At 39.5% G+C, this 20,149-nt stretch overlaps 1 protein-coding gene and 1 long non-coding RNA gene across 2 annotated transcripts; one reads left to right on the forward strand and one right to left on the reverse strand.

Annotated features, from left to right (window-relative positions):
* Positions 1-2,827: 2,827 nt before the first annotated feature.
* On the reverse strand, positions 2,828-6,050 carry LOC121074269 (14 kDa phosphohistidine phosphatase-like). Its single transcript, XM_040566156.1, has 3 exons — positions 5,709-6,050; positions 5,192-5,316; positions 2,828-3,019 (listed from the first exon to the last, which is right to left on the reverse strand). Exons 1-3 carry the CDS (start codon positions 5,836-5,838, stop codon positions 2,927-2,929), a joined length of 348 nt encoding a protein of 115 aa, XP_040422090.1. The 5' UTR covers positions 5,839-6,050; the 3' UTR covers positions 2,828-2,926.
* A 3,629-nt stretch (positions 6,051-9,679) lies between these two features.
* Positions 9,680-13,663, forward strand: LOC121074270. Its single transcript, XR_005822241.1, has 3 exons — positions 9,680-11,183; positions 11,394-11,619; positions 12,229-13,663. It is a non-coding gene; the product is annotated as an uncharacterized LOC121074270 (long non-coding RNA).
* Positions 13,664-20,149: the final 6,486 nt, after the last annotated feature.

Below are 20,149 nucleotides of genomic sequence, written 5' to 3' on the forward strand. Positions count from 1 at the left end.
GAAGGGTACCTGAAGCCATAAGAAATCTTGACCCCTGTAAGAATGAATATGATAAAGAACAAGAACCTCATGTATTTTTTGAATAAAGAAGGCACTTAGAATTGCCTGCTATAACGCTTCATCTGGAAAATATTACATGATCAATCTCACCCTCAGTTTTAATAATATTCCTTTGCTCAGCATCCTTATTTTATTTTTGGCTTGCTCAAGCAGCTTTCAAGCAGACTTTCAAGTGAAGACTGCTAGAGCCACAATCACAATGATTGCACACCTGCAAACCAGGAATCCCAACAGTGGAATTAAGTTCCCATTTCTAAAATTACAGAAGAGAATCAATATAGGATATTTTTCTCAGGTGAAATCAGCAAAATTAGCATTGGGATTTCCATAAGTTCAGATGAGTTCTATTCTGTTCTTAGAAGTCCACAGATACACTCAGAGAGGAAGCAGAATTAAACAGTTTTGTGGGCTCAGTGTTCTGTTGATGTTTTAACATCAATAATAAAGCTGTTCTTAGATTAGGGAAGCCAGTAAACTTTCTCCCCTTGCCAAATCATCACCACCCTTGTGACCAGTTTCCTGCTTTTTTCATGATCTGGAATAAAAAAATCTTTAACTTACTTGTAATACTTGTACATCTACTTAATCACTAGGGTAATTAGCATTTCCCCAAGTTAAATTACAGTAGAAAATAACAATTTAGAAGACCCTCAAAAGTCTCTTTCTGATAACACAAACCATTACATCAGGCTCAGTTTCTTGGATGAGGAAACAAAGCGTTCAACTGGCAACTCAATTTTCAGCTCTTTCCAAGTCACCCCTTTTCTCCCCCGGCTCCATCCCCTTACTTTTTGAGAGAGTCATTACAATAAGAAATCCGGTCTAAATTATGTCCTTCTCGTAAGTATTGTGGAGAGAAACATTAAAATCTGTCATAAAATGTTTCAGGAAACTAAATGAAAAAGCGTGTTTACTTTAACAGGCGCTGTCCTTAACTGATGACTTCCTCTTGAAGACTATTTGCTAATTTTGGGAAATGACAGGATTAAAAAAATAAATCAGTTTTGTATACTGGCAAAAGTTAAATGGCATCCGTTACAGTTACTTTGCTAAATGTTAGGGGAAAAAAAGCCCTGAGGAAAATACAAGTGGGAAGTGCTCAATTTGCAAATTATTGATTTGCATGCTATTCTTGGTAACTAGGTACAGAGGCGTGTAATCATTTTCTGAAATCAAAATCTTGGCATGAAACACCCAATGCTATCATAGCAATTGAAGTGGCACAGACAGAAGAGCAATGCACAAAAGCATAAAGACAAGCACAAACAGCAGATAAATACAGCGGCATACAGAGGCTGGAAGAGAAAGTCCAGTCTGTGCATAGGGAAAGCAGAGACCACCCAAGAGACCTGAAGCACCAGGTTCATATCTTGCTTCCGGGTGATTATTGGGATGGAAATACCTGGATTTTTTCTAATGAGAAGTGGGACAAAAGGTTTGAGGATGAGAACAGGAGATTCCCCTCTGCCCAGCCTCTGGTGATCAGTAAGTCGAAAAAGGCCATCAGGTGCCCTTCAGCATACATTGGATGCTGTAGTAGCTAACTTAACTCCTCATGTGCCCAGGTGAAAGAAATGTTAAGCAAGAAATCAGTTGCTGCTGTCGATCCAGCTATTCAAAATTCCGTGATCCAACCAGAGGCAGTTGCAAATACATTGAACTCATGGTGAGTTATATTCCTAGAAGAGGCAGCCACCCCTGATGTATATATACATGACTCACAGTGTACAAGGACCTGAGATTAACTCTGAGACCTTAAAAGGAACCACACCTCAGTGCATAACGGCACCAGTGATTAAAAATCAAAACAAATGTACAGGAGAGTGATGGAGGGATAAGGAAAATAATTCTGTTACTGCTTTATTATCATGACAGAAACTAGACTAACACCTCTCCCATTTCATTCTGGTTTGAGTTCCGCACATTGAAAAGAAAAAGCCACTGGAGACTACAGATACTGTCAGATAAGTGTAAGAAGGGTCACAGCAAAGGGGAGAACCAGGATTTGTATACAGAGATCTCCTGATGACTGCAAGTCAACAGTGTGAGCAAGAGAAAAGGTACTGCTTTGAAAACCCACAACAGCATTCAACAGAAGATCAACAGGAAACAAAGTGAAGATTGCAGCAAGGATCTTCACAAATGAAGGGCAAAAGCTTGCTACAACAGGAGGAAACAGGTGCCCGTAAATTAATCCTGACCCTGCCTAGGTATACTGGTTCTGGCTGGGTTGGTAATTACAGTCCTAGAAAAGGAAAAAGTCATTATGCTCATGAGGAGTAAAAGAAGTACAGAAGAATCAGAATGAGAAGTACTGTCAAAATTTGACATTGCTTGCCACCAGCCACAGGATCATTACTTGTGTGGAACAAATACCAACTTTTCAAATCCATGGATTAAATGGAAGATTTACATTATTGCCCCCCTTCAATTTTTATAAGTGTGGATAAGAAAGTTGAACAGCCAGAAGAGAAATTGAAAGAAAAAAATGAAAACACCGCAGACAAAAGGATCAGAGAACATGTTTGGTCCTGGGGCATTAAAGGTGATGGCAAAATCCTGATATACCCTGCAATGCATCAGTGAGATAAAATTAGATGAAAAATTGGAGGTAAGATGATGTGGGAGTGTTTAATTAGGTGGCAAGTCAAAAGGAGCATGAAAAAAAAGCTGAGAACTGCAAAATTTGCACAAAAGAATGACCTGAAAAGTAAGAGATACCTGGGGATTACTAACAGCACTATAAATTACAGCAGAGACCAGTTACTCCAGATTTATAACATGCATACAGACATGTAGTTTTATTGAAGTACAACTCAAAAAGTTACCAGTTTTGAACTGCATGTCACATTCGTAAGTAGCCAATTTATTTCTTGTCATCTGACCATGTAATTTCATAATCTGTATACACCTTTTTCAATATCTCTACAGTCACTGAATGATCTGCTTTTCCATAGCCCTGCAAGAAAGAACAAGAGTTTATTAGACAAGTACAGAAAGCAACTCCACAGGACCATTGAGTTCTTGTCAACACAAATTATCCAGTTACATGGTTTGACACTGCAAGTAGCTCAAATACAAATTAGAAATAAACACAGGTTCTAAAAGAGTTGCTCTTGCAGTATCAGATTTTATTTTTCTATTGTCAACTCCAATTCCCCCCACCCCAATTTGTAGAAAACAAACGAATCAATCTCCAGTAACAGAAGCTGCATTTTTTTTTTTTAACTGTGATTTCTCCAGCAGAAAGATTGCTTTAAAATGCTCCCAACCCCTCAACCATAATATTTACTGAATGTTCTTTTTAAATCAGAGTATATTGACCTGTTTCAATGTATGAGCATACAAGCATCTGATTTGGCTCAGCTGAAGGAAAACAGAACATGAAGCCATATGTGTGAACATCTGAGTACTATTTTAGCCACCAAAGAAATCACACTTTTCACGTTTTATGTATTTGTAATCTTTCCTTAGTTGGTAATAGCATAATTTTAATTGTGCTTTTTTTGCCACTGAAACTGCAAACTAAGGCAAGTCAGATGACCCATCTCATTTTTAAGCCTCATTTAAATCACTGATCAGTTTTAGTCCTGCACTGAAATTTAAGAGATGTGGTAGAAAGTGCCTTTCCCTCATCTTGAATGACTGAAGTTATCTATAATTCTGAAATAAATCCAGATTAATAGTTTTTCCCCCTGTCAAAAAGACTTCACTGCGCAATAGTGTAGTCTGCTGATAAAAAATGTTATTTACAAGTTACTGTCATTTTCCAGTAATATTTAGTAGGAAACATTTAACTCAGAAGACTGAAAATAGTTCACGATTGCATTATCATGCAAAATATACTTATTCATCACTGACTCTGCCTCAGAAGAAACAATTTAAGTAAACCAGTGTTTAAACTGCACAGGATGAAATTGATGCGTTATAAAACACAGACTTTTCAAAAATACCAGAAAATACAACTATATCAAAAATACTGCAGGTTTATACTTTCAGCTCTACATCACAGATCTACAGATCGCTCTTGCTTTGGTAACCACTTTGAAGACACCTCTCAGCTTTGCAAATGACAGGACATCATCTACTTGAAAAGAAGTTTCTCTGATTTTCATAAAACACTAAGATAGTGCTGTTTTTAGAGTCTGACAGCAAATCTCCAAGTGAAGAAAAGCATCAAAATAATTAATATACTAATCTATAGCCTACTATTGAGGTCTTCTGAATCTCCATGTCTCTACCAAACAGAAGCCCTCATGGTAGTAAAATTATTTCACCTGGGGCTCATCTGTAAGCTTCAAGGTACCAAAAGCAGAGAAACAAGGTACTTTCCATAGACTTTGGGTTACAAGAGCAAGATTTGACTGCAGCTTCTAACACTAAATTAGCAACTTATTTAGTAATGCAGGTGTTAAGTCTCATCCAAAATACAATTATAAAGGGCATCCAAAATCAAGAGACTTCAACAGAGTATTACCCACTGCCTACCCTCAGCACAAAAAAAAAAAAATACTCCTTAAGATTTGTAACATATGATTCCAGGTGGCTGGAGTCATCTTGGAAAAAAGACAGCAGTAACATTTAAAAACACTTAACACATTCAAGGCCCAGCTTTGATTGCTCATCAGGTTAAGGTTAGCACATGTGAAGTAGCCATCACTTTCCATAAAAATTTCGATTAACTTAATAGAACCATTTTGTATTTGTCTACATTAAAAGCCTATAATCTTTACTTGCAGTTATTACCACTTAATAAGTCTTTTCACAAATAAATTTAACTTGCACAGAATAGCAACAGAAATGTCCTGCTTTCCAGCCAGCCAACTCTACAGCTGGATCAGGATCCTACAGCTGCAAACATTTCCACTCGGGCTGTATGCCTAACACATTCTGAGTCAAGAAATGCTAACTTCCACTTTTAGCCTTGATTATAATCATCATTCAGTATTATCTGTTCTCTTTGTTTTGGTCTCCTGCCCTTAAAAATAGTGTTTTTCTAACCTACCCCACAAGTAAGCCAGGCAAGTTTCCCAGTTGTTTACACTCTGATTCAAAGTGCTGAAAGCCACCATGCGATAAAACAAAAATCCCAGAACAAAAAGATTTGATGGAATACAGGAGAGGCACTTACTGTAGAGAGCCCAAATACCCTAATTTTCTTGTCTTTGCTATTATGATCAATTTTCCCTCCTCCAAGGCACTTGCATTCGTATCCCAGCTTTTCCATTTCAGGATTCACTTTTTCAAATATGTGATCTGCACAACGAGAACAGTTAGAGCCATTACAAGGTGTGCTGTGCATCAAGCACTCTAGAACTCTTATTTTCGGCTATTTTCAACTATTTTTCCTCTCATTTCCTTCGTTCACCTGTGAGGCAAAGGGCAGGTTCTCTAGATAAGCACAGACTGCACTAATGTTTATATCACTTGGTGAGCTCGTCGTGCTCAGCTAACGGTTTATGAGGCTTGGAAATGGCAGCAGAGACCCGGGATCATCCCCCACATTTTGCATTTGCCTCCTGAAGGGCTGAGGGAAGGGCTCTCCTTCCCCTGGAAGCCTGCGGCCGCTCTGAGGGAGGCGGCCGGGCGCTGAGGCGAGCGGCGCGGCCCCGCCATGAGTCGCGTCCCCCCCGCGGCCCGTCACCCACTGTGGAACTCGGCCGCCTTGGTGCCCCGCACGATGTGACGCTGCCCCTCGCCGCCCGGCCGCTGCAGCCGCACCAAGATGTACTTGAAGGTGCCCTCCGGGTCGATCTCCACATCCTGCACCGCCGCCATGGCGGTTCCTGCAGAACCGGAGCACCGAGCGCGCCCCACATAGGGTCGCCCCCAGGCGGCGGCTGCCGTGCGCCGTATGGCAGCGCAGCCGCCGTGCACCAGCAGTTTGTGAGGAAAAATTCTTTCAGTTCCCCCTCGGAGGCCCGAGGGCTGCACGTTTCAACGATTCCCTTTCTTAGCTGCCGTTTTTTGCCCCGTGAGGGGTAAGGAGTCTGTGCCGGGGCTGGCTTCTCTGAAGGAAGGCTCAGAGGTCCCCGCACAAGGAAGCGCTTCTTCTTGCGGGCAGTGCTATGTAGCATAACGCCCACACAGACAGACAGACAGTATTGCACTGTGGTTAAAAATAGCCTACTATAAGCTGGCACCCTAAAGGGTTTTAAAGCTCTCCTTCCAGTCAGGCATTGGGACGCCGCCATTTTCCTTGTACCTGCCAGAGCTTTGTTCACCCTCTGCAGAAAAACAGGTAAAAAGAAGAAAACTGCAAGCTTCTGTAGGCTGCTGTTCACACATTAGATAAAAGACAAGCCTACCTCCTGTACACCTCATTTTAACGTGTGCCACTTGAGTTAAGTAAGCACACAGATTCACTGTAAAGTCACAAGTATCTGGAATAAATTAGATCTATCTGATACCAAACCAAAAGGACATATGGTTCTTCCTCCCCCCCCCCCCCCCCAGCCCCCCATCAATGAAGCAAAATTTAAAATGTTTTATGAGCAGATAGGTCTAACCTTTGCTATGTTTAGTTAGATAGAAGGAAGTTTAAAAACTTTGTATTACTTAGCCAGCTTAAACTGTAAGAAAATACAGACTTGTATCTCAAAGTGAGGGCGAGAGGACCCAGGCCTGGAGGATGTGTTAGAAGAAGACAAGGTGAAGAACTCACGCTGTGCATATGGCTTTGGAGATGTAACCAACTAAGCTCAATATGTGTGCTTAAGTTGAAGAAGCAACAAGATAAGAAAGCAAAATGGCCTGAGCTTGCACAAGAACTGGGTTCAACCAGCAAACACAGTGAGGAAAACCATCAACGAGCACAAGAAGACCCCAGACGATCACCAGTAGAAACAAATGTGCATGTGTGAGGGACATTTGCATGTTTTAATGACTTTTGGGACATAATATGAATACATTGATTATTCCTTGGAAATCTAATGAATATGTATATTTTGTTTGCATATAATCCTTGTATTCGGGCAACTCAGCACGTACACTAGGTGCAGTGATCCCCTGTGCACCTCACGCTGCAATAGAAGAATGCCTGCTTTCTAAAACTCCAAATTGAGTGTTAGAGAGTTTCTTCGACCAGCTTGTACGGTATCAGTTTTGGCAACCCAGGTGGGACACAGCTCTTAAGCCTCAATGGTTCCTGGGATCGTGGAGCCTCAGCCAGCACTGAGGGATTCTTGGAGAGGACACTGATCCTCAGACCAAAGAGCCCCTGAGCGAAAACAGCTGTTTTGTAAGTACAAAGGCATTCTTTTGGAAAATTTGGGTATCTGCCCATAAGACACAGCGAAAGCTACACAGGTTTGGGTTTAGGACAGGGACTGGCGTTAGAGTCCCCATTTGGTTTGAGAAAAAGAGGTTAGAGTCCCCAACTTGGCTAACTGTTTTTATTTGGTCTCTGAATTTTGGCTGCAGGTGGCAGATGCTAGAGATTTGGGAAAATCATTTGATGCAGCTTGGGTAATTTAACAAAAAGGAAGGGAATGCTAGATTGATTGCTGTGCTAGAAGAAACTTATGATCCTTGAAGAGGACCTGGAGGTAGATTTAGAGGGGGTTATCAAGGAAGAGGATATGGTAAAGGACTGCTGAGGCCCCTGATAGGAGAAACTCAGTGTGTCTGTTGTAGAAAGGAGGGACGCTGGAGATGAGTGTCCATTACTACATGGGCCCAAGGGATCAAATATCCCTATAGCAGCCGTAGAGGCTAGAGAGTAAAGGGGACCAGAAGAAACTTCCCCAGCAGAACCTCTGGTTCAAATTAAGCTGGAGGAAGATGAAACTGATACAGATTGTTTAGTTGATACAGGGGCCACTTACTTGGTTTTAAATACAAACAAACATGAATTAGGATAATGATACTGTAAGAATTATTGGTGTGACAGGAAAGTTGGAAATAAAGCCCTTCTTCAAACCCTTAAAATTTTTAATTGGAAAACAATGGGTAACATCGGTTTTTGTATCTGTCAGGTGCATCAAAATCATTAATAGGTCAAGACTTATTGGAAACATTAGAGGCTGAAATAAAGTTTTAAAATGGTGAGGTAGAGGTATTAATGCCTGAATCTAAATTTGTCTAAGCTTCAATATTGTTATTACAGGAGACTGAACAAGGGAAGGAGAAATCCCAGTTGAATTTGAGGACACAGTGATTCCCATTGCTTTGGCAGGAGAAATACCAGGAAGATCAAAGAGGGCTGAACCCATAAGGATAGATCTTAAGCCAGGATCAGCACCGGTAAGATTGCAGCAATATCACTTAAAATTAGAAGCTAAACTTGGGTTAGTACCTATTATATGGACATTTTTAGAATATGGTGCGTTGAGAGAGCATGAATTTAAGTATAATGCTCCAATTTTACCTGTTAAGAAAGTTGATGGGAAATCTTACAAGCTAGTCCAGGATCTGAGAGGAGTGAATCAAGTTGTTCAAGATATTCACCCTGTGGCAACAAATCCATATACGTTATTAACTGCTCTCACTGAAGAACAAGCGTGGTTTACAGTTTTAGATTTAAAATATGCCTTTCTCTGCATCCCGCTTGATTCTGAACACCAGGAGTTGTTTGCCTTTAAATGGGAGAACCCCAAGGTGGGAAGGAAAACTCAGTGTACTTGGCAGTATCACCACAAGGATTTAAAAATAGTCTGACAATCTTTGGAGATCAGCTAGCAAAAAAAATATTAGAATTATGGAGACAACAAAAAGGGAATAAGACTACAATATGTTGATGATATACTGCTATTTGGCAACTCTCAGGAAGAATGTCTGGAACTGACAATGAAATTTTCTTGGACTCAGTGGGTATCCAATGTGGAAGGAGAAGGCTAAAATTGCACAAGAATTGTACAATATTTAGGGTTTTGAAATTTTAAAGGGACAGTGAAATACTGAAAGGAAGGAAGCTATATGCCAACTCCCAGAGACTCAAAATGTTTATGAATTAAGAGCTTTCCTGGGAATGGTGGGATGGTGCCACATGTGGATTCCTAATTACAGACTGATAGTGAAACCTTCACGTGAATTCTTGAAATTACCAAGGGGCTCCCTTCAGTGGGCCAATGAAAGGCAGAGTCGGCTTAAAAGAGCCTTGATGAAAGCCCCAGTTTTAGGGCTGTCTAGTTTAGAAAAGCCTTTTGAACTATTCACCTATGAAAGGCAGGCTGTAGCCCTCGGTATCCTGCCCCAGCACTTGGGGGAATATAAGTAAGCAGCAGCATGCTTTTCCAAGAAATTGGATCCAGTAACTCAGCAATAGCCTGGATGCTTGAGAGCAGTGGCTGCTACGGTGTTGTTAATACAAGAGGCCTGGAAGCTCACTGTGGGGCAGAAAATAAGTGTTTATATTCCAGACATAACTGCAGTAGTGGATCAGAAGGGTGGACACATCTGGACTGATTCAAAGTATTCCACGTACATGGAGCCATTTGGAAAGATAAAGGACTGTCTGCACAAGGAACAGAAATAAAGCATAAGGTGTTCCTAAGCTGTTAGTGTTCCCCTTCCTTCTGGAATTAACTGGACAAGCCCATGCCTCTGACAAAACACAACTTTACTAGAAGATCTGATCTCCAATAGAATTGGGTATCACTACATTAAAAAACTACATTAGACAGAACCTTCCCTCCATGTATACAGAGCGAAGGCAATACTTCAGTAGGAACATATCCAAACTGTAATGAGAGTATCAGTTTAAATTTCGCTCAAGGATTTCAAAGAAAGTGTTATACTGGCTTTCCAGCTCCAAATGGATTAGGATTAATGCTATTGCTGATCACCCTATGTAAGAAATATAGACTTGTACCTCAAAGTGAGGGCAAGAGAACCCAGGCCTAGAGGATGTGTCAGAAGACGAGGTGAGGAACTCATGCTGTACATACAGCTTTGGAAGCATAACCAGCTAGGCTCAGTACACATGCCTAAACTGAATCAAGATAAGAAAGAATGAGATGGCCTGAGCATGCAGAAGAATTGGGTTCAACTTGTAGACACTATGAGGAAGATTATTGATGACCACCAGTAGAAACAAACACACATATGTGAGGAACATTTGCATGTTTTAGTGACTTTTGGGAAATAATATGAATACATTGATTATTCCTTGGAAATCTAATGAATATGTATATTTTGTTTGCATATAACCTTTGTAGTTGAGCAATTCAACCTGCACACTAGGTACAGTAATCCCTTGTGTGCCTGGCACCACAAGAGAATACCTGCTTTCTAAAAGCCTAAATTGAGTGTTTGAGAGTTTCTTTGACCAGCTTGTACATTATCATTATCAACCTACTAATAGTTAAGTTTGTATTTGCTATAGGAAAAAGAATTGTTTCCATTTCCTTACAGTACTGATATATGGGCATGGTCTCATATGAAGTTCTTACTCTGAACAGCAGTACTATGTACATTTTCAAGTCTACAAGTTTTAAAAAAGTTTCAGACTACTTCTATAAGCAAGTTTCAGCATAGTTACATCTTTGAAGTAACATATGAATACATAAAGCTAATAAGTCATTATTAACATGAATTTCTGAATGTATAGTAGTTAAATAACATGAAAGCAACATATTACAGAAGCCTGAAGCATAATATAAAAAAGCAAAATAGAGGAAGAGTACCACCTAAACATAACACTACTTAATATGATAAACACAGTTTTTATACTGGAAGTTATCTTATAACTTGTTTAGTTCCTAATCAGGGAAGATTATTTACTTACCTATTTTGTTAGCTACTTTAAGTCTTAATAAAAAGTCTTAATGTTTTGCTATTTCAGATACTACCTTTAGTTACCTTTTTGGGTACAGACTACCATCAATACTGTGAACAAAAACAAAGCCCTGATAAGATATACTGCCAACTATCCCTTACAGAGCACAGAGGTGAGGGAGGGCTATAAATAGGAACCCAGTCCTACCATCTCAGCTGTCCTGCATGTGCCAAGTCAGGCAGGGAAAGTGATAAAAGCTGTGGCTGGGTGAGGTGCCCTTTAGCATCAGGAGACTGAGAGAGTGTTGTAGAGCTGATGTGGTGGCTGCATAAATTTGTTTTGTTCTGATTAGTCCAATCTACTAGTAAGGCCTATGTTAGGCTAGCAAGGCCTCTGTTAGGCTATGGTAGTAGCAGCTTTTTTAGGCTTGTTTTGGACAATCTGGAAGCTTTGTTCTTGTTTTGGTAGCTTCTGTACATATAAGTTGTTTTTAATTATTTTGTCTACTATTCTAGCATAGTATTTGATATTCCAATTTTTCTTCTTGTTGAAGTTAGCACTTAGAAGGCTTTACAGAGATTGCTTGTTTGAATGAACCTCACCTTTCTATTTTTAGCTGGAATAGGATATTTAATTCCCTTGAGCATTGAAGCCTGTTGTACAGTCTTGGCTGTGGAAAGCTTGATTGCCCCATTTCAGCTGTGATACATGAAAGAAGCTAGCAACAAACAATGGTAAAGTTGATGAGCAAGGGCAAGGATGGCAATGGAAATACTTATACCATGCTTCTAACGGGCTAAGCTCTCTTAACAAAGAGAATGGGCATCTGGCCTTGACCTGACGTGAGTTTGAGTAGTAACAGGCAAAGCTGAACTTTGTTATGTGCTTGTTAATGTTTTTATCTCTGAAAGCACCCTCCTTGTCCAAAAGTAGTTTCCTATGCCCTGCTGGGGTATAGGAGCTTCCTGCTGGCTTCTAGGCCAACGACAAAAACCCCCTCTTGTTGGCAGTAATTTTTAGTGCGTCACTTTGTGGGCCTCAGGAGTAAACAGAGGATGGCATGGGGCAACAGGGGTCTCAAACCAGAGACAGCCTGACTACTGCAGAGAGGGACTTTCCTTTTGTAGTGCGTGTGCTCATAACTAATTGTGGCAGAGAGTTCGGCACTGCTTTCTGAAAAGTGAAGACTTACTTTCTGAAAAGCAAAGACTTTGTTTTTACTTATTTGGTTAAGTGATATATGTCTTTACTCTCTTGTCCTAAAACCATTGTTCTGAGGGAAAAAAAAAAAAATCTCAAACTAGATTACAGTAAACCAGTGTGGCAATAATTAAGGTAGCATAATGGGTATTTTTTGTGTTTAGCTATAGCCAGACCATAAGGGCAAATGTTGCCAACGCTATTTTTCTTCTGGGTTACATCCTGGGCTTGTTTCCCTTTGTGGTTTGCAGGCCTTGGATTGGACCCAAATGACTGTGAAGTGAGGCTGTTCCTGTGTATGTCTTTCCTGTTGTCTCCAAACTCCTGTAAAATTCACCTCTTCACATGTTGGTTCGATTTGGGCCAATATTGCAGTGTATATTGCGGTAGTTGATTGTGTCTTAGTGTGACAGCACATGTGGTTAGGCTGTCATCCGACTGAATCTGGGATATCCAAGCCAATTTACTGGTTTAACTAGTACATCTGAACTTGGTTAAGGTTTGTTATGTATTCTAGCACATGCAGAGACTGGGAAGACTAAAAAATACTGTGTTTCATGTGATACAGTGTAAAAGCTGAACAGGTAGAGAACAGGGACACTGGTAACGTTCCTGCTGAGGGACTGGGTTCCTGCATATTGAGTGAAATATTTCATGATGGAAACTAATGGCAGGGGACAAACACAGTCTTGTCACACTTAATGGCACTCCTACTGGGCTTTGTGGTGGCACAAAGGCTGTGATGTTTGTATCTTTCTATACTAACTCTCTAGAATCATTTTTCTTCCCCAGCTGCCCCCAGGGAAAATTGATTTGTTCAGAAAACATGGATGGTTACTGAGCACTCTTTCTGAATCTTTTGTCCAGAGCTTAACATTTTCTTCCACTGTTGAAGTGGACAAGTAGTCTTCAAGTAACCTCGGAGGAGTTTATCACTTGTGGGTGCAGTGCCCTCAACTTTCCTCTGGTGTGTTCACCAGCTTAACACATCCAATACAGCTACATTATCTCAAGTCTTTATATTCCTTAGCTAGATTGTTATGTGTGTATTAAATGGTAGTTTGAAAAACAGATATGAGTTCTCGATATTTTTTTAAGGAATCCATTTATGTGCACGTATCAAACCTAACAGCAGAAGAATGTGCTAGAGACCTGCTCAAAAAAGCAAACAACACCAACAAAAAAAGTGTCTTAAAAGTGCTTTGAAGAAAGTGCAGGAAAAAATGTTAGGTTTAAATGAATGCAACGAGCATACATACAGGCTTATGAGATTTTCTTATCTGTAATCAAAGATGATTTGTCTTTGAGTGGAACTTTTGAGAAACTGTTATTAAAAATTGACAAGTGTTTCTCGCTTTATCAATGCGGATTGATGTGAGGGGTGGGGAAGAGAAGATGTGGCTGTACTGCAGTTGTATGTGAAGATGTCTAAGCCAGTTGTAATGGAACTAGTTCAGGTAGCAGAAGCCACCTGGCTGCAGAAACATGGAGTTCAGATGATGCTGGTTTATCCTGCCAAAAAAAAAAAAAAGATCCATTTATTGTGTAGGTCTCAAACCTGTTATTTCTAGCTTGCTTTCAGTAGCACCCAGACTATCCTAGTTAACTTGCACATCTTAAAAGGAAGACAGTGAATTACATTTTAATATCAAATGTAGCATTTCATTCAAATAGGAGAAAAAAAACAAAAAACTAAACAAACACAGCCCTGTTAACCAGGAGTATTTTAATGACAAAACAGTCTCGTTTATTTTGCTCTTTAGCCTCTGAACAGCAACTGACTAGAAAAGAAGCATTAGTGTTATACAAATGTGTTAAGTATACATTGTGTTGCAGTGAAACCAAAGAGCTTATCATGGGATTCTCTTGAGCCATTAGGCAAATCCAGGTTACCAGAATCAGGAAAAGGGAAGCAATCAGTTTGAACTCCAGCTTTATAAATTTTTCCTTTTATTGAGGTCTTTGACAGTAGGGCACAAGATATAAGGATATGTTTGGCCTGTTGTTGTATTACAGGAAAATATTAAGAAAAGAATTTTGAAGTAGGTGATTTCCATTGCATGTAACTCTCACATGAGAGAGAAAATAAAATGAGGGTTAAGTTTCAGCACTACTTGCAAATACTTTATCATGGAGTGAGAGCATGCACTTGCATGGAGCAGAAGAATGCCTAATAGTGATACAAATGAAATACTGTTGCACACTGTGTGTGTCCTGGACATCTTAGGACCACAGGTCTGCTTTGCTGCTTGGCCCAATTGTTTTAAGAGGCTTTAAATGAAATTTTTTCTTCAACGTCTGTTAGTTAACAGCTCCCCAGATTGGCACCAAAAGCCAGAACAAATGGAGGATAATGACATTCTCTGTTTGTATTAACATCTTCTGGATCTGTGTATGTGTAGTCAGTTCAGGAGCCAGAGTATTGGTCTGTACACTGAAGAATCCAAGGCCACCTCCAGGATGCAGGAATATATGGGCTGTCTGCTGGATCCTTCCTACTTTACTTTCATGGATAATGCTCTTGTTACAATTCCTTTCAGAAATGGAACAACATCTGTACCAAAACCTTCGTGTTTTTTGTTCAGCTCACAGGAGGCTGTTCTACAGCCTCATTGTTCTGCTGGCTAGAAATTCCCTCCTAAATTCCAGTCTATGTTTACTTGCAGATGGTTTGTATCCACTTGGGTTTTGTACCAGCTTTATCTGTTTGTATCCAGAAGACTCCTGATCACCTTCTTTGCTTACCTGACAATTGTAAAGAGTCCCTCACATTCTTTCTGAGCTTTCCTAGCTGCTGTTTCCCTGGTCTCACACACAATCTTCTGCTTGGCACCTGGGAAGATAATCTTTTAGAAGGGACCTGATGCAACATTTCTACTGTTTGGACAGTCTAGTGTCCTACCAGGAGGTGTTGTTCACCTAGCTCTCCTTCCGAATGCCCTTAAGTATCACCTGCCTGTCATAGGATTGTTAGTTTTCTCCGTTTTGAACAGTCATAAACAGTACCTGACAGTCATAAACAGCACACGACTGCCTGTAGAATTCACTTGCTCTGTGAAAACAGTCTGCTGGATTTGTGTTTTGGGCCTTTCTGTTCTTCAGTTGTCCCTCCCTGCTCTTAGTGCCCATGCTCTGCAGCATGTGTTGGGGGCACGATGGAAGCACAGTGTGCAGATGATGGTCCTAGAATCCCAGCTGTTAATTTGTGGCCTGTAGAGATGAACAGTGTGAATGAGCTGTTTAATTGATCCAAGCTGATTTCTATGGGACCTATAACAACCTGACTATAAAAGCATTTCAGTTGAGGCTCATTTTCTTCAAGGTAAACTCATACTTGGATTTGTGGAGCAGAGAGAAGAGAATATTTTGAATGGTGGATTTAGTGCTGGAGGTGCCCAAGAGGGAAACTATGGCCCTCCTTAGTCATGGTGTTACCTAGATCAGAGGTAAAAACTAGAATGAAGAAGAGAAGATGAATGGGAATGTAATTGTATGACGTCTTGCAGGATTCTGGGTATAGATTGATTGGAAAAAAAAATAGGTTATTTCTTGTGGTGACTTACTAATGTTCATCTCTGTGGGCTGGTTTACCTATAGCAATAATTGTCCTTTGAGAGGAGGGCCATTGGCATACAGAGTAAGAAAGAATAGCTGTTTTCCCAAATCCTGGCATTCAATGAGTGTCAAGTTCAGGAAGTAGTTTTGTACACATGGGAGTGGATTCTGGTTACTTGTTCTAAGTGTAGGAAATGCCTTCAAAAGTGCATGTAAACTGTTTATTTCAGGGGAGGACAATTAAATCCTGTCTTAGAAGACAGATACAAGCCTATAGCATTGGCTTGAGTTTATTTAGTATAATTACTAGGTAATTCTGCAACCTGAATAAGAGATGAAATTATTAGAATACTGTAAATTTTGTTCTGGATTCCTTTCTCATTGCTTCAAGCATCTAAGCAAGTATATTTGCTCTCATTTTTGTTAATGGAGGCAGAATGGAGCTTCTTTGACTTTACTTTTAGATATACCTCAGTCTTTGAGTCTGTAGAGTATAGAGCAACTGCTCTCTTAACTTATTTTTAGGTAGGCATGAACCTGAACCATTCGATCTGTTTTGATGGTAGAGTAACTTCTTTTCTGTAGTTTATGCAGTTGGTCTAACATGGATTTTGTCACTTAGAAGAAGCAAAAATATACTGAACTCTTAACCACTTCAAGTAATGTTGCTTTCAGGTCCAGTATTGTTTTAGAGGTGATAAATAGTAATCCCTTCACTTCCTGCTGATCCAACACGTATTATGAAAGCAATCTTTTCTGATTATAAAGAACCAGACTCTATCAATTGCAATCATATGTGATTATAAAGGATGAGTAAATGCCTATTGATCAGGAAAAGAGAGAAAAAAAGAAATAATGTGCACCAGGGGTTGGGGAGTGGGGAGCTGTCCTTGTTTTATTTGAGAAAAATGTTTTTGTTTTTGTTTTTTTTACTTCAGACTTGGATATTAAAGGCTCTGCTGAGAGTATGGGAGTGTGAAATGGACCTGGGCAGTAAAATGAACATTTACGTGTGGATCATATAGTTATTCTTCCTTCCACGTGCATGGAGGGTGGCGAGGCTCCGAGCCACTGCCATGGAATCCAGCAGTAGAGCTCTAGAAATAATCAGGTTTGGCGTGGTGTCAGCTCCATCTACAATTGCAGGCAATCAAGCTCTAGAAGTTAAGCCTAGCCCCACTTTGATCTTAATTCAAGGTGTGAGGAGGTGCTGCCACTCACCAAACTGTTTCCTCTGTTCCTTTGTGTGTTTTCATGTTCAATGCGCTGAATCACACCTTGCCAGTGCAAGTGATCCCTGGACTCAAGTTAGATTACTGAATGTGAATTTTGGCCTATTTAGAGGAAATTGAGCATATGAGTCACATCGGAGAGTTCCTGAAATGAGAAGTGGAGATAAGATTTTCCGTCTCCTGGGGTTTTGCTCCAGACAGAGTGGAGACTGTCTTAGGAAGCCTGAGAAATTCCAGCTTCTTTTGTAGCAGTTGTATTACCTGCCTTATTCACACTTAATGAGACAGAGGCTGAGGGATGAGTATGTCTTTGGAAGTTATCTTTTCCCATCAAGACCTCAGGGAAAACTTGTGCATTATATCTTTTGTCTCAGAATTTTTAAAGAATTAGTGTTTCAAGCTCCTGTCCAAACAGGAAGCACCTTCAGTACTGGCCCCAGAACCCCTTTTCCCTTCAAGGCTGGCTACAGCTCTTATTCTTCCTCTTCTACAGAATGTTGCTGTGGGTAAATTGGAGTTTTTTCTGTGACTTCAAAATTTCAGGTTTTACAGCTCTTTACCACAGGAGAAATATCTGTTTCAGGTTTTACAGCTCTTTACCACAGGAGAAATATCTGCTTTACAAATTGTTTTGACATAAATACCTATCAGATTTTTTCATATTTGAATGACAAATGTGCCTACTTTAGAGAGATGGAACTGGGTTACTCACAGAGGTATTTAATTGTTTTTGTCTGACATAAAAGCTTCACTAATTCTTTTAAAAAGAGATAGTGACTTAGAAATGTGTAAATGCAGGTGTAATCTGTTAATATAGGTGAAGAGCTGTTCTTTAAACAAAACATGGGAAACATCTGTCTCTTTCTATATGTATATGCACACATGTATACACTCAGGTTATCTAACAACTTATAATATCCTGTATTTGTCTTATTTTTGTTATTCTAGCAAGTTCAATTAAGGATTTTAATAATTTAAAATTTCTCATTGCCTTCCATTTCCATAAGCTACTGATAAAGATAGAAAATTTTCTCAAACCAAGACTTAAAATCTCCAAAGGAAAGCTAGTCTCTACAAAGAACTGTTCTAGCACTGCATGGCCTTAGCATTTAGAAACATTTCCTTTAAAACTTTATCACTGCAAATCAATCCAACCACTACTTGTTATATACCAAGTGGACATAAAGAAACGTTCATTGCATTCCTCCTAAGCACTCTAAAACACCTTCTAGGTAGTAGATCATGTAGATGTTTCATCTATCATTCTTTTTTTGGTTTTTTGGCTGGAGATGTTATAATGGTTAACTCTCTTCAGTTTTTACAGGTAGGCCATATTTTCTGAACATGCATTCCTGAAACTGCAATGCATTCAGATTAGATCACTTGCAATATGCTCGCAATTCAAGCGAGCAAGCATGTACATGTGTTGTCAGGGAAGCAAGCAAAATAAGGATGTCTGTAAGAAATAAAATCAGTAAATTAATTTAAAAACTTTTTTGTTTGAATATAGTGCAGGGTATCAGGAGTGTATGAGATGGTCATCAATTCTCTTCTAAAAAAGAATAAATAAAACTTTGCTTGTGTCATAAATGTATCAGCTGTCTTGCTCAGGATTTGATTGTATATTAACTGCCTGTACCTTCTTAAAACTGCAGTTTGTAAGATCAGGTGCAATACAACAGTTAAGATTTGGCAATGGCAGATTGGATGGAGTAATTGCAATATTTGTCTTAAAACATTCTTGTTACATACCAGAACAGCATTTCCTGTTTTTAAAAATGACAACAAATTAAGTTTGTTTTATGTTGTTTGTGAGCTGTTGTAACAGCTAGTTCTTTTTTCTACAATGTTCCTGTCTAGCCAGTGATTTCCGAGTTTGCTGCTATTTTTTTTGAAAATAGTGTTTTTTTCTGTTGAGCTTCCTCATTTTATTCAGATCATGTTTCTAATTTATCAAATCATCCTGAAGTCTACATTGGTCCTTTGGAACCCTTGCAATTCCTCAAAGTTTGGTGTCTGCAAAATTTGAGTATTTCAGATGATATTTTGCAATCCAGTGCATGTTAGGTCAAGTTAAGTTCAGCATAAGCCCTTGCACAGCTTGTTTGTACAGTACTGAGACTGACAGTGATCTTTGAAAAACTGCCCTTCAAGTAGTGGTTAAATGCCTTGCATGCTCATTTTATGATAATTTCAGCTAGCCCTATTTCACTTGCTTGTAGGAATGTCTCCTGGGACAGTATTAAGTGTTTTGATTACAGCAATATGTAGCACACTGCTTGTTTTTGTTTTGTAGCCTAGAACTACAAACAAAACTAGATAGTTGTCAAGAAAATTGATATGATTGTTTTATTATTGACAGATCTTAGTATACTTATTTTTCAGATGTTTTCTTTAATATTTCTCCAGTGAAGTTCTAGTATCTTTCTAGGTGCTTGTGTGGAGAACCTGGCTTGTAATTAACTTCTAGGTGTAGAGAGGCAATATTTGCTTTTCACCAGCCATCTGACACCTTTCCACATGCTCTAAGGTAATTACTGAGGGTTTGGAGAAAGCTTCGTTGGATCCTTGAACACTAATTTGATTGCACACAACAAATGCAGAGTCTTCACTCCAGTCTTGCCATACTCTGATCTGTTCTCTTTTCCCAGTGCACAACATTATTGTAGTGAGTATATGTCAACCTTTCTCTGTACAGAAAGAAATGACATTTGACGTGTCCTCTGTCAGTGGCTCTCTCTTTAAATAGCAGACCTGAACGGCTTTAGTTACTCTTATTCCTAATACGTGTATATAGCCTTTCCTTGCATTTTTGTCCCATACGGGGTTATCGGCTAAGCTTTCCTACTAGAAAATCATTTGTCATTAGACAATCCTTGATAGATGCTTCTATCTGTAACAGAAAAGAGATGATCTGGAGTATTCCCCTTCACTTTGAAGAAGCTAGGCTTTCACTTGTGGAAATGAAGGTCTGGTATGTATAAGAACAAGAAGTGTTGAGCATTTTTTAGGACAGGCGGGGAGCAGACAACTACAACCAGCCCCAGTGCAGTACAAGAAATGAAGTTCTTTGTTGTGTTCTCAAATCAATTGCCAAAGGAAGAAAAAATGCAAGTGTGAAATAATGACTAAAAGAAAACAAATCTGTAACATGGAAACCAGTTAAGAGGCAGGCTGGATGGCATTTCTAGCTTGAATACCTGCAGTTTAAACTAGACAACTGTGTCAGAGTTACATTTTTCCTGAAATACCTGTGTAACTTAAGATTCAATATGATCTTTAGCTCACAGGAATCCCAGTCTTCCCGAACAACAATGGAGTTGAAATTTTTAAGTACCTTTAACTTTAATGAGACTTAAACCTCTGAGTTGTGTGCCTTTAAATG

The sequence above is a fragment of the Cygnus olor genome, chromosome 8 (genome assembly GCF_009769625.2).
Source record: "Cygnus olor isolate bCygOlo1 chromosome 8, bCygOlo1.pri.v2, whole genome shotgun sequence".
In the NCBI taxonomy this organism is placed as follows: Eukaryota; Metazoa; Chordata; class Aves; order Anseriformes; family Anatidae; genus Cygnus; species Cygnus olor.

Excerpts from the sequence above, each read along its gene's own strand:
- LOC121074269 (XM_040566156.1), bottom strand. The coding sequence starts at position 5,838 with ATGGCGGCGGTGCAGGATGTGGAGATCGACCCGGAGGGCACCTTCAAG. Across the intron at positions 5,317-5,708 it reads CAAGGCGGCCGAGTTCCACA|ATCACATATTTGAAAAAGTG; the intron begins GTGGGTGACGGG and ends CTCGTTGTGCAG. Across the intron at positions 3,020-5,191 it reads GGGTATTTGGGCTCTCTACA|GGCTATGGAAAAGCAGATCA; the intron begins GTAAGTGCCTCT and ends TCTTTCTTGCAG.